General features: G+C 39.1%; 1 protein-coding gene across 1 annotated transcript in view; it reads left to right on the top strand.

The window, feature by feature from the left end:
• Positions 1–13,696, top strand: part of ARID4B (AT-rich interaction domain 4B) — a 98,546-nt gene that overhangs the window by 55,622 nt on the left and 29,228 nt on the right. The window contains exon 16 of the mRNA XM_019548615.1: positions 11,717–11,980. Coding sequence (XP_019404160.1) covers positions 11,717–11,980 — 264 coding nt within the window. The remainder of the gene's footprint in view (positions 1–11,716; positions 11,981–13,696) is intronic.

The following is a 13,696-nucleotide window of genomic DNA, read 5'->3' on the forward strand; positions in this document are numbered from 1 at the left end:
GGGTGGCCCTCCTCTGGACCCTCTCAATGTTGTCCACATCCCTCCTGAAGTGGGGCTCACAGAACTGGACATAGTTTATGAAAGTAGTCAATTTCTGTGCTGGAGGAAAAATGGAATGAAAACTCCTTACTAGATCCCCATGACTAACTGCCCTTGTCCTTACGGTATAAGTGCCTGCAGAGTGCTCTCAGGTGCTACTTGGCCCTTAATTCTCTTGAGCATTTTACTAACCTCTGTTAAAGTTCAGTGGCTACGCCAGCCCCAAATATAATTACCTTAGTAGGTGATACTATTCAATTGTGATTGAATAGAATAGACCTGGTATTTATGGTAGTGGTCTTTAAGAATAACTTATTACAGGTAAACCCTAATTTTATGAAGGTCTCTGATTTCTCTGCTTTAAAAATCCTTGTAAAATCTGCCTGAATGACTTATTGCTTTGATACAAATTTCTGATAACTTCAGGAATTCAAGATTTAAAAACTTCGCTTTGCTTGGTAGAGGCAGCATTTTTTCATGTATTTTGTTTTTTGTTTTGTATTTTTATCTTACATCAATGTTTCTGTTATCTCTTCTGAAAATATAAGTTATGCCATACAAGTCTGCTGGAAGTTGAACTACACGAGGTTTTAGTTTCAATTTTTTCATATCCTAAAAACAACAAATATCAAATCTTGGTTGATATTCAAGAGCATCTCATGAGATGGATGGAATTCTTTGAACAACTGGGAGAACTGTAATTTTCTAATTTGTTTTGAGTGTGTTTTTTGTGTGAAGTATATACTCAACACACAAGAGGGGGGGAGTTGATTGCTTTTTTCTGCAGAAATATGATGAGCAGCATTCATTTTGCATAGCTATCTGTACTCTTTATCCTGATCTACATCTGTCTGTTGTTTCTGATACTGTGCAATTTATTTATTTTTTTTTTTCAATTTTTGTTTTTCAAAAACAAAACGAAGACAAAGAGGCTGCCAGAAATATGTTTTTCCTTCTTCCTTAATTTCCCTTACTTCCCCCAATTATGCCTGTGACTTCCTTAACTGTCCTTAAACTTTTATGAGGTACAGGAGTAGTAGTCCAAGGCCAGTGGTCATTTTAGCTTAGTGTCACCTAGATGAGGGATGGGAAGGGTACTTTAGTTTCTCTTGTAACTGCAGGGAGTAATGCTGTGTCAAATATAGGAGAAAACACTTATTTTTATCTTGCCTACTGGTTTATGAGATGCCATAAAGTTTTGATACCCTGATGTAGGGAGAGTAAAAAGTATAGCACTTGAGAGAAGATTTGTCTGCTGAGATTATTTTTGGAGACATTTTATGGCATGAAAATTTATAGAAGCAGCTTTGACAAATCATTAATTAAGCAGTACTACTGAAGTAGTGACACTATAAAGATCTTCTTTTTTGAGTCTTCGTTGTTTGTTTGTACTATTGACAGATTTTCTTAGATGATTCCAGGGAGGTCCGGTTCAAAAGTAAGATATCTTCAAATCATAGCTATGGGCACAAATCCTGCCTTTGATCCCTTTAAAGGTGAGAACTGCCCCAAAAATGACAGTCTGGGTGGTTTTACTGCTGATGGGAGCAAGGTAGAAGTATCTGGAATGCTGCAAAATTGTATTTTATTGAGACTCAGTGTATTATAGCATGGAAGGGTTTCCTGAGGCCTGGAAACAGGTGTGGTCAGTGTGCTGGATTTAGCCCATATGAAATTGATGATGCATTGTCTAAATGTTACATTATTGCTGACTAATTCACCAGACAGAGCAACAAACTGATTATTAGAACATTTAAGGATAATTTTATGAATAATTTGCTCAATTAAACTGTAAAATGCAATCTACTTTCTCTATTTGAGTATCCAGTTTTATGATGGAAAAGAATAGTCAAAAGTTATGCTGCTTCATTCAGGACTGAATTTGGACTGTCTCCAAAATGTCAGTCTGGGAATGAAAAAGACCTAGTCTAAAATAACAGGGTGCAGTTTGAAGACTTGATACCTTAATTTGTAACTGGATAATTTACCAGATTATTTCCTCTGCAGGAAAAAAATGCCTACTTTAAGGACCGGAAACTAGTTTCTCCTTGCATAGTTTCTACCCTTCTGTTCCATTTTTGGGTAGGCAGGATTTCATTCCAAGCTTGCAAATCTTAGGATATCTGCAGGTAGTAAGGGTCACTTTTGCTGGAAGTCTATGACTCATCTCCTTATGTTCTTGATCCAATCCTTTCAAACAGTTTTCCTGTTGACCTCCCTATAGTCTCCTCTGGACTGGGTTCAGCATCATAGTGTAGGAAAGAGGGTGAATATGATGTGTATAGTAGCATGCTAATACTGGCCCTCTCAAGTCTTACTTACTTGTGCAGGCTACTCAGAATGGTCATAGATAGATAAGAGCTAGTAAAGCAACAGAGGAGGCTGACATCTTTCCTCTGTGTACATATAGTATGTATAGGTAATAGGTGATGTGTTTGAAAGGTTCTTTTTAAGCTGATTGTAAAGTGGACAAGCTTTTAGCTTTAAAGATAATGCAAAATGCCTATATTGGTTATCCCACTAAGGAAACTTTTTTTTCTTCCTTGTATTGCCTTGTTCCTTTACTGTTTCAAACTTCCATGACAAAAAGCTTTAGAAATTCATCTTTCTCCAAAGATTAGGTTTCCCACTTGTTTCAACAGTGTGAAATTCTGCACCTTTAAGGCATAAATTTACTGCCAACTGGAGTTGAGGAAAAGACATGTCAGGTCTCCTCCTCCCCTTTTCCTACCCCCAATGCCGTGTATTGTTACATAATTGTCTTTCTCTGTAGTATTTGGCATTGACCATAACATAACATAGAGGGATGCCATGCTCAGAAAGTACTACTGAAACAACAGGGTCCAGTGTTCTCTTTTGGGGGTGAGTGAGGGGCAGGAGATAATGAAACTGAAAGGCAGGAAACTTAAAGCTAAGAAGAAGTTTTGTTCCCCCTCCTTCGGCTAACAATTAGCTTATTGAACTTACTCCTTCAAGACTGAGGCTGAGAGTTTAGCTGGATTTTAAAAGGACTGAATATTTAAATAGTTAACAAAATCAAACAAGATTTTTGGAACAAATAGTAAGACCTTATGTTTCAGGGTAAAAGTCAGCTTCTAACCAGTGTTAGGAAGAAAAGTTGGTTTTTTTTTTCCATATCTGCTAGCTGTAGGGATTTCTCTCCTTTTCCTTTGAGGCATTTGAAATAGGTCGCTACTGGAAAAAAGGTACTTAAGTAGCATGACCATTGGTCTGAGTTTGTATTGGAAGTCCCTGTATTTGTAAGAATTACCTTAGAGTATATATTTATATCACTGTTACTCTAGACTTGAAGTGGCCTGATGAGATTTCTATTGGGTCCTCCCTAATGCTTCTAGTGCATAGTGAAGAAAGCTTACAATGGTGGGATGTAGGATGGTTTATTCCTGCATTTCCCTCTTCCTGGTCTAAGTATGCTGCCTCAGCCACCTAATGCAAACATATTGAACCCTTGGACTGTTGCTTTTTAGGCTTATTTTTATCTACCATTAAAATGTGAGAGTTCTGGACTGGTTCATACTCAGTATTCTCTGCTTGATAATATATGCAGGTTGCTTCTTACTTCAGTTGGGCTGAAATTGTTGGGATTTTCCCTTGAATAGTGTCTGTTTTCTTGCTGAAATTTACTTGTTAAAGGGAACATATGATCAAATACTGAACCAGAATGTTTTACGATTCTTAGTTTTGAGCTCTCCTGATCCTCATACTTCTATGCTTGACACTTAACCATAAATTTTCTTGGGACCTGAAATTAGCAAATTGTGCCAATGCTGGAGGAAGAATTCTGGACAGTGGGTTTGAATCTCTTTTGGCTTTAAGAAAAGTTACCTTAACCTAGCTTTTCCCCTTACTTTTTTCTGAATGCAGAGAAGGGCTAGGACTAATACGTCAATAAGCAGAAGTCAGTAAGTGAGTTAAGGAGATTATTGTTTTCACTTAATAAGGGTCGCATTAACAGTTAAGCTCCATACATGAAACCGAGCAGTGAAAGGCCAGACAGAAAGATGGGCAAATCTCGTATGCCCTGCTGCCTCCTGCATGTGCGTCCCTGTTTGCACAAGCATGGCGAGTGGTGGGTGTACATCAGGGGCACATCAGTACATCTGTCATGTGATAAAGGATAGTTTTTTAGAGCAGCTGAAGCCAGCGTCTCCATTTCCTCTACAGGTATAATGTTTTTTTCTAATATTTTTATTTTTCAGAAAGGTCTGTAGATCAGAAATGACAACAGGGACATTTAAAATGTTACAGGAAGGGGTGAATGTTGCCTTAGTCTGGCTTTTGGGTCCGCCAGAACAGTATATATGGAAGTTGTCTTTTGCAGTTGCATTTAATTTTTTGTAGAATAAATTATTTATTTGAATGGGACAACGAATCTTGTTCACTGCACAGTTGGTGTGAACACCTGTTGAGATTTTATGGTGTTGCTATAAAGGCAGAGAAATTAACTTGTGTCAGATATATCAGCACATCCTTATTTACAGGGATCCTAGTTTCTCTGTTTAAAAATCTCAAATCCTCTAATTTAAAAAAATAATTGCTAATTCTGATTTTAAAAAACCAAAAATCTGCAATTAAAATGAACTGCTACTATATGTAGGTATCAGTTGAACAGAATGTTTCATTGAGATATTTACAATTTTAAAGCAGTTTGGAAGCCTACCAGTGCCTTAATCACTCCTAATAAAATAAATTTTAAGTACCTATACATTTTAGCATTTGATTTTGGGCTTTTTATCATGGAAAATCAGAGCTTCCCCTGGCCTTTTTGCTTACCAGGATGCAGGTCCAGGCCCCTAATTCCCAAGCCACAGCTTCCCCGCTGGGCCTTGCCTTTCCATGTTGCACTGGGTCTCACCTGCTGGGCTATAGAGGCCCTAGGGGGAATGCAGCAGGGCAGGGAGCCTGAGCCTGCCTCCACCCTGTGCACAGATCTGGGGGGCACATGCCCCTCCAGGAGCGCGTGCAGTAGAGGGGCGCCAGCTCCACCCCTTTCTGCCTTTCAGATGAGGCACCTGCAGCTATATCTCATTCCTTGCTCGGGCCCTGCATTCCAGCCCTGCGCACTGCCTGGGCTAGGCGGCAGCCCCAGCCCTGCTCAGCTCCCTCCCTCCTTCCCTCCTTCTGGGGACCTCAGTCCTTTCCTCTCCCCCACCCTCTCCCCCTTTCGAGACTTACCTGCAGGAGATGCTCTTCAGGCTGCCTGGTGGCCATGTGCATGTGTGAGAGCGCGTGCATGTGGCACCCCTGCCTGACTGCCCTCTTCCTGCTCCCCCCAGCCCCGCACAGGCTGGAACTGTGCCAGCCTGTAGAGAGCTCTTTGCAAAAGTAGAAAATCTGCACGTTTTTTCTGTTAAAATGAAAAATCCGTGGTTTTCCCAGTTAAAAGGGAAAACTTGCACGTTTTTCCTTTTTCCCATGGGAAATGGAAAACCTGGATCCCTGTTTATAAAAGACATATTTGTACTTGCCTCTTTGGCAAGTAAGTTGTGTTTTGGTGTGCATGTTTTCTCCTGAATGCATCCAAAGGGAATGATTGCATAGTAGTGTCTTCAGACAGAATCTACAATCAAATGTTGCCTTTATTTAACATTAAATTAACTCACTTACTACTCTACTGATGGCTTTTGGCATGACAATTAACTATTAATCCTATAGAACAGGCACACCATGTTCAGGTACACTGAGTTTCATTTGTTACCTTTACTAATGTGTCTCATCTTGATTTAGGAAGGAGCACATCTGAGGTAGAATAGCTCAGGCTTCACGTTAGCCACTGCTGAGATTCTGAAATGATCTATATCTAATGTTATGACATGGGGGGTAGTCATACATTCACTTGCAGTGGTTGCAAATGATTGGAGGGTTGTGATGTATTAAAGTTTTTAGTACGTTAGATCATTTTCACCTGAAAGGAAGCAGCTTTGCAATATCTATAGGATATAGATCTGTTCTATAGGATGTCACTTAATGGATGTATCCACACATGTGCTTAACTGTGAAATTGACTGATTACCTTCACAGTAAAGCATCACAATTTACACGTACACCAGTATTAGGGTGCAGTACTATCTTACGGCAGTGTACTTAACTATGCTGAAATGCATGTGTGGACAGTGACCAGGTGAGGCCCAGACTCCTGGCTGCTGCCTTGCCATGCAGCTCTGCAGGTTCTGCACCCTTATGCCCTGGCCAGCCCCTCTGCAACCTGACACCACCACCCAGAGCCAGGGACCTCTTCTCCCCCCTGCCTGCCCCCCATGCCTCCTACTGACCCCCCCCCCCACGTGCAGGTGTACTCTGCCCTGGTTCAAGTTTCTTTTGTCCTGGGCGCATATATAGACACTGCCCCCAGGAGGAGTTCACTCTGGCGCTAAGTGCTCTGGAGTTTATTTCTTCACCTTAGTTGCACGTATAGATGCACCTAATTTGCGCTCAACTGCTCAAACATGCATTTGCTTACATTTTACCACTGCACTTAGTGTTAAGCACCCTTGGACTTCTGATGTCTGGAAACTGGAATAGTCATTAGGTAGTAGAAATTACCTGCTGCTACTGATTCAATCTGAATTTAAACTTGTGACCTGTGAGTGAAACACTGCATAGCCATTTGCCCCTGAACCACTTCTTGCCCATCTAAGGACTTGTTTCATAATGTTTTTAGAATTTGCAGTGTTTAACTGGGTGCATGATTGGGAACAGTAGTATGGGGTCGTCTTATTTTCCCCTTTTCCTTGAGTCTGGGACCCTGCTCCCTTCAGGAGCCAGCAGCAAGGTGGATCTATGTGGGTGAATTGGGAATTCTCTGTTCTTCTCTCCTGCCACACGGAAGCTTCTGATGTCAATTAATATTGCTGATTCCTTTCTGCTCCCAAGAAATAGTGGGTCTGGAATGAATGTCTCATGGGGTGGAGATATTTTTTGCAGACAAAGGTAGATGTCGATATACCAGTTAGATGGAAGTCTTGTCTGGCTTTTGTGTCCCTAAAGGCCAGAAATATACTTTTTATTTAATATTTTTTACTTAAAAAGAAAAAAAGCACCCTAAAATGCTGAGATTGTTGTCCTCATGTAGTTCCAGGACCTGGGACCCTAGAAATGTGTACAGTGCCTGTGTAGTAATCCAGGCCAGGAAGAAATAAAACTAGGAGATAAGGAAGGGACCCAATATGGGGAAACTGAATTAAAAAAAAATTGTCTTAAGTTAGAGGAAAGGAGAGAAGGGAAAAAGTAAAAATAGAAGCTAATTGCTTAACTTTAAGTGGCAATTATACTAGAGTTTCTTTCTGTTAATGGTAATGGTTCAATTAATTGTAATAATTTAATTGAACAAATAGCTGATAAAACCTTGCTTCAGTTGTTTTAAAATCCTCCCTTTAAAATAAAGATTTTTTTTCTTACCTCTGTCTGCTGTAAAGTGTAAGGAGAGATGCTTTCCACCTCCATGATAAATGAAATGCTGTCTCGTAATTGTTACGTTTTCTAATGCAGGATTACAGATTGAAATCCAGGTTGTGTACCAGAGTAAGGGGAGCACTACCCCTTACTGCTTTATGCCATGCATGTCATAGGTAGGAGCTTATGGAACAGTTGCTTCCTTGGGGAACTTCCTGTGCAATCTTGGGGGTGAGTGTGGTGAACATGTCCACATTCTCAGTGGCCCATCTTGTCTAGCTGTATTGGGGCACTGTGGGCAGGTACCTTACAAAGACTGGGCCTAGTGCAGGTTGCATCCCCTTGTGCATAATGGGAGTTTGTGCACCAGATTCTAATTATAAGTTTCAAGCTGCAACCTAAACCGTACCTGAGGCTTATGGCAAAGGCTTATGACTGAAGCTATATATTGGAATGAAGTATTGGGGTAAGACCGAGGTAATGCACATGGGTTGGTGGAAGTAACTGGGAGAATTGCCAAAGGTCATTCCACAACCTTCATCATCATTTGTAGGATCCCCCCACCCTTTTTAACGCTGGCATACAACCTACCAGTCATGCTGATGTTCAGGACTTCACTTCTGGCTAGCCAGATAGAAAATTCGGTCCTTGCTAATTCTACTGTTGTTGGCTGTATTACAGACCTGGATACAATGATCCTTGCCTCTGTCACTTGAGGTTTGGATTATTGTAATATTCTGTTCTTCCCACACATGAAAACCATTTTAAAACTTCATTAGTGTAGAATGAAGATCATACTTGCATAATTGTGTGTTAAACAACAGGTACATTCCACTCCTTGATTTGTAGTGGCTTCCTTTTTGTGGTCGTCATCATTGTTGTTGTCATCACCAATGTAATTCAAGATAGGTTTTAGTTTTATAAGCCCTTAACTTGTTTGGGACCGGGGGAAATATGTGTGTGGGTGTGTGTTAATAGATTTTCTTTTATTATTTAAATGCTCCCTTATATCATTTTATATAGTGCATAACACAAGGGATACTGACTTGGGTGGCAAGTAGGCACTACCATAATATAAAATTGGTAACGCCCAGACAACAAATAAGGACTTGCATCTTTATTTTTTTGGTTTGGAATTAGAAGGTTGTACAGATGTGAGGTAACAAGTATCACTTTACTGCTGTAGAAGGAAGCCAATTAAGATGTTCTGTTTCTCCAGGCTGAAGCTTTCCTTCCATGGAGGCCTGCTGTTACCTTTGCTGGTTTTATAATTAATAATGCAACCCTATCCTTCCATCCAGCTCCCTAGTACTTCATTGGTTGGTGGAACACAGTTATGGTAGTGCCCTATTGTCTACCTTTATAGCACAAATGCACCCTACTTTTGTGTCTCATTTGTTTTGCTTAAGTAAAGGAGCGGCCTTTCAAGTACCTGAAGCTTTGTGATTTAATGCTGTTTTTTAGGGGGGGGTTATGTTTTTAAGTTGATTATTATTGTCTGTTGCCAGAATGCTTGCTTGTTTTCCTTTTTCATTATTTTGACTAAACAGCAGTACAAGAACATCGGTATTCATATCCATACATACGTGGTCGAACTGAGATTTCTACAATGCACACTGGATTGCCGCAGCTGCAGTTTCTCTAAGAACTTCTGCTTTGCATCATTCAATCCCTTTCTCTACATCAGCATGGCTGGGTTTGAGGTCTTGAAAGAGGATATTATGGCCTTTGTAAAAGATTCTCTCCTCCCTTGCAACTCCTGGAACATGCTTTTCCTTTCACTGAGATTGTACAGGGATATTACCTTGCAGTTTTCTACTCCCAAAATAGAAATACTCTTGGCTTTGGTTTAGTTTTCTAGAATTTCCAACCTGTGATCATTGACCAGGCCACTTCTCACTGCATCTTTTTTAACTGCAACCATCTCTGCTGCCATCTTCTTACACTTCCTGGCATTTCCCTCCACCTGTTACAGACTGCTCTTCACATTGCCTACTTCCAACCATCCAAGTTTACTCAACTTTACAATGAGGATTTCAGACCTCTCCTTCAGTCCCAATAGACTGTTCTAGAGTCTATGTAGAAAATCCATTGATGTTCCAAGAAAACTACCTCTGCGTGATGTGTGGTAGCAGAAGAGACCCCAAAGTAGTCCAGGCTTCCTGGTTGCTTCACAGTCGGCTGCACCATAATTGAACAGACTTCGGCGAAGTCATGCTTCTTTTCAGGCGTGCTTTTCTCTTGTAGACATCGTTAAGGATTCTGCTGTCAGGTTTCAAAAAAAAATATTCTCTCCAATTAAGTTTGGAGGTTTTTTCTTAAAATTGCTAATAAAATCTTCCAAGCAGTGAGAGCACTCAGGTATGCCTTGCTCTTTCAACAGCCTAACTCCACCTTCTGTACCATGTGATGGTTTTGTTCTCATTGCTCTTTTTCTGTTGTAATGTAGGAGTACTGACAGTGGAGCTCCTGAATTAGAGAAAGGTCTGGGCTCCTGCTATCAAGCGATATGGCCCGCATACTGATCCCAGTGAATTTTCTGAAAGTCTTATCACTGATTCCTTGGGTTAAGGATTTGGCTACATGGAAGAGAGTAGAGGCAAAAAGAGCTTTATGGAGTTAGCTGTGCCTTTGTATTCTAGTTTTAATTCCTTTGTTGGTTTTTAATTATGCTAACAAACTAGATGGCTTGAAATTTCCGTTAATTATATCATTAATTAGATACTTGTGTCCTTAAAGGATATAAATGTTTGTTAAAGAGAGTCCCCTGTATTTTTAATCTGTGTAATATTGCTTTTGATAGACTTATCTTGTGGTGTTTGAAAACCTAATACATTGGCATTGGGGGTTCTCATATTTTTTTGGTGGTGTAGGCATGTACATGTAGCCAGCTGCCTCCATTCCTGGTGTAATTCTGTTAGATTCTGTAGTTGTACTAGAGATGAATTGGCCTGCTGTTTGCAAGTCTCTTGGCAGCTAATTAAATAAGTGTGATTTGATTTCTACTCAATGCATTTGGCTCATTAACTGTAAAATGTTGTTTGATCCTTTCCAAGAGAGGAAGTGGCTGTGCTAAATGAATATTTTCTGTTGCATAGGTGTCTGGAAAAAGTAGGTGTTTGATATAGACTCTTGTGATTGTAATGCATTTTAAAAATCAAAGTGGAATAAAAGGCTGGTAGGTAGTAGCAGTCTCCTTCTCTCCCGTTTTCACACCTTCTAGTCCTCAGGTTTTAAATGTTTAGTCAGCTCTTCATTATTAAGAACTCTACAGGCAGCATGGAAGTGTTTTTGGTTGTATGCAGGTAATCGGGATAGTCTAACTTGTAAGAAGATCATGACCTCAAAATTAAAATCCAGATTTTTTGTTGAAATAGCCTCTGTAATTTTGCACATATCTTCAGAAAATTAGGACCAATTCTCAGAGATCCTAAACACCCCACACCAGCCATTGACTGAAATTGTTAGGAATTATGGGTTCTTAATGCCTCTGCAAATTTGCCTGAGTTCTTAAAAATGCACCTGAAGTCATAAATCCTACTTTAGAAAGTTCAGGCATCAGTGTTTGCATTTATGCATTTATAAGTCTTGGATTTGAGTGATTGATTTTTATTTTTTTTATTTAAGATCTTTAGCATAACTGGGAAGGAATAGTGGAACTATGAATCTGATCCTTTTAAATGTTCTTTTATAACATCCGTGGCGCAAAACTTTCTTTAAATCTATTTCTTCAAAATATACTTGCATTGGAATTGTGAGGCAATTGGTTTTAATGGAGCACCAAGCTTTATCTGGTAGCAGGTCTCAGGCTAGCTGTTTGTAAAATTTGTATCTTGAAAAATTAATGTTAAGAATGCTTCACTCTGTTTTAGGAGATTAATTTGAGATTTAAAAAATAAGTATGTTAGCTAAAGGGACTGCATTAAAGGATTCTAGAAAATCTTAGTTTTGAATGATAAAAGATCAGAACATTAAACAGACTAATAATCTTCATAGCATAGAGTACAATTGCAAATCTTACATGAATGATTTTTTCCCCCTCTATCCCAAGTCATGCTTTTAATCTTACTGTCACTGGATTCTCTATGTGTTTTGCTATATCCTATTTAGCTGGTAATACTTGCAAAAAGCTGTTTCACATATATGGAGCCTGCTGTTTCCAGTCTCTAATGCATCCACAATATTTATCAGTATATGTGGTTTGGAAGTGAAAAAGCATATGAAGTATCATTTATTAACTCTACAATTTTTTAAACCTTTCAAGAGATGACACAAATAAGGAAGAAGATGAAGATGAAGAAGAAGCAGAGGAGGAGGAGGAGGAGGAGGAGGAGGAAGAAGAAGAAGAGGAAGAAGACAACAATAACAATGAGGAGGAAGAGTTTGAATGCTATCCACCAGGCATGAAAGTCCAAGTGCGGTACGGACGAGGGAAAAATCAGAAAATGTATGAAGCTAGTATTAAAGATTCCGATATCGAAGGTGGAGAAGTCCTATACTTGGTACACTACTGTGGATGGAATGTGAGGTAACTTGAGCTTTTAGCTAGTGATTTACTTTCTCTAAATTTGCTTCTAAAATACACTTGTGTATTTTAAAAAATAATTGAATATAGAATTTTGCATCTCCTAAAGTTTCAGTACTGGTGGTTTTGAAGGTCATTGTAATGAATTAAATTTAGATTTTTTTTTTTTAACATACAGGTGTAGCCTGTTAGTGACTTGCAGCGTGGAAAAAAACTTCTTGTATATAGTTTCAGAAGAACCTCTTTCCTTCCTTCACTTCCTTTTAAACCTCACCAGGCAACAAAAGAAATTAGCCCACTTCATTGATAAATTCTTTCCCTGGCTCTCAAGCCAGTTGTACCAGATACTGTGTTTGAGTAATTGTAGACACTCTTTAGAGTGAAATACTGAACACAATGAAGTTTCATGACATTTACCAAAAAAAGGAGATGAAACACCAATTTTCATTCAGGAAAAATAACAGTGATTTCTTATTCGACAACCTTGCTTAAAAGAACACTTTCCCCTGGTGCTAGATGCATCAGTTACTCTGTGCACTTAGGATTCTTAATTGCACATCAGAGGACAGTAATTAATTACTTCACTTGTCCAGATCTAGTTTTTCTTATTGCTTCTGGCTTCTTAACAAGACTTTTATTAACTCGTTATATAATCTTTGTTTTATGTGCTTAGTGTGGTATCAATGGAAAAATATGAAGGCTTTAATTTGTTTTTGTAGTAAAACAGTTAGAAGAAACTGACAGAATAAACAAAAGTTTCCTGAAATCTTTTAAGCCAGTTATCAAGATTCCTGCTTTGTTGTAGTTTCAACAGATCCCCTCTGTGTGCTAAGGGTTCTCAGCTGTCATCTTTTTAAACTTCTTGTACATCTTGTAGATGCTTCAGATCAACGGGGCTGAGGAAGATCAAAACACTCTTATGAGCCTTTCATAGTCTTCATGCATCATTTGGACTCTGATTGCTATATTATTATATCTGACCAAGAAAATAAGACAGAGGTCAGTTGAGATCTCATCCTGTGCTGGCAAAATCAGCATACAAGGGTCACAGCTGTAAAAGCCATGTCACTTCTCTCCTTTCCTTGATGCCTCCAGTTTCCATCCGATTCCACTGAATTCCTCACCAAAACGACCAATATCCTGAGGAACAAGTTATAATTGAGGATTCTGATTTTTAATTTTTAGCAGTCTTTGTTAAACCTGTATTGTTGGTCTACTGGAATGTCTTGGTGATCTCTTACATAAAATGTATCTTCAGACAACATTAGGTAGGTCAGAGAAACAAGGCTGTGGGATCCAGTTCTTAGTTACCAGTATGTTGGGGTGAAGAAATGCTCGCATTCAGGTTTGGATAGGATTTGGAAGATGGCTAGCATTTCAGCCATGGAAGACTTGTTTTCTATGGTCCCCTTTGGGAATTGGTATGTTGGCCTTTGACAGGTATTGAATTTACTTCAAAAGTGTTTTGCAGTTTTTAAACTCCTTTTAAGTTGTCCTCTTGAGTTTGAATACAGATGATCTTAAGATTTTCTTTATGAAAAAATTCTCTGCCTCTTCAAAGTAAATGTTATCAAACGTGCTACAGGGTGAAAGTTGGAGGTTTTATTCAAGCAGCACTACTTTTTATATCTTCATCTTGTAGATCTCAATACCATTGTTGTTCAAAGGAGGAGTTATGATTGTGTGCTATGAACTCTGGATTTCAAACAAGTGCATAGA

This window comes from Crocodylus porosus, unplaced genomic scaffold (assembly GCF_001723895.1).
Source record: "Crocodylus porosus isolate Cpor-Errol unplaced genomic scaffold, CroPor_comp1, whole genome shotgun sequence".
NCBI classification, from domain to species: Eukaryota; Metazoa; Chordata; order Crocodylia; family Crocodylidae; genus Crocodylus; species Crocodylus porosus.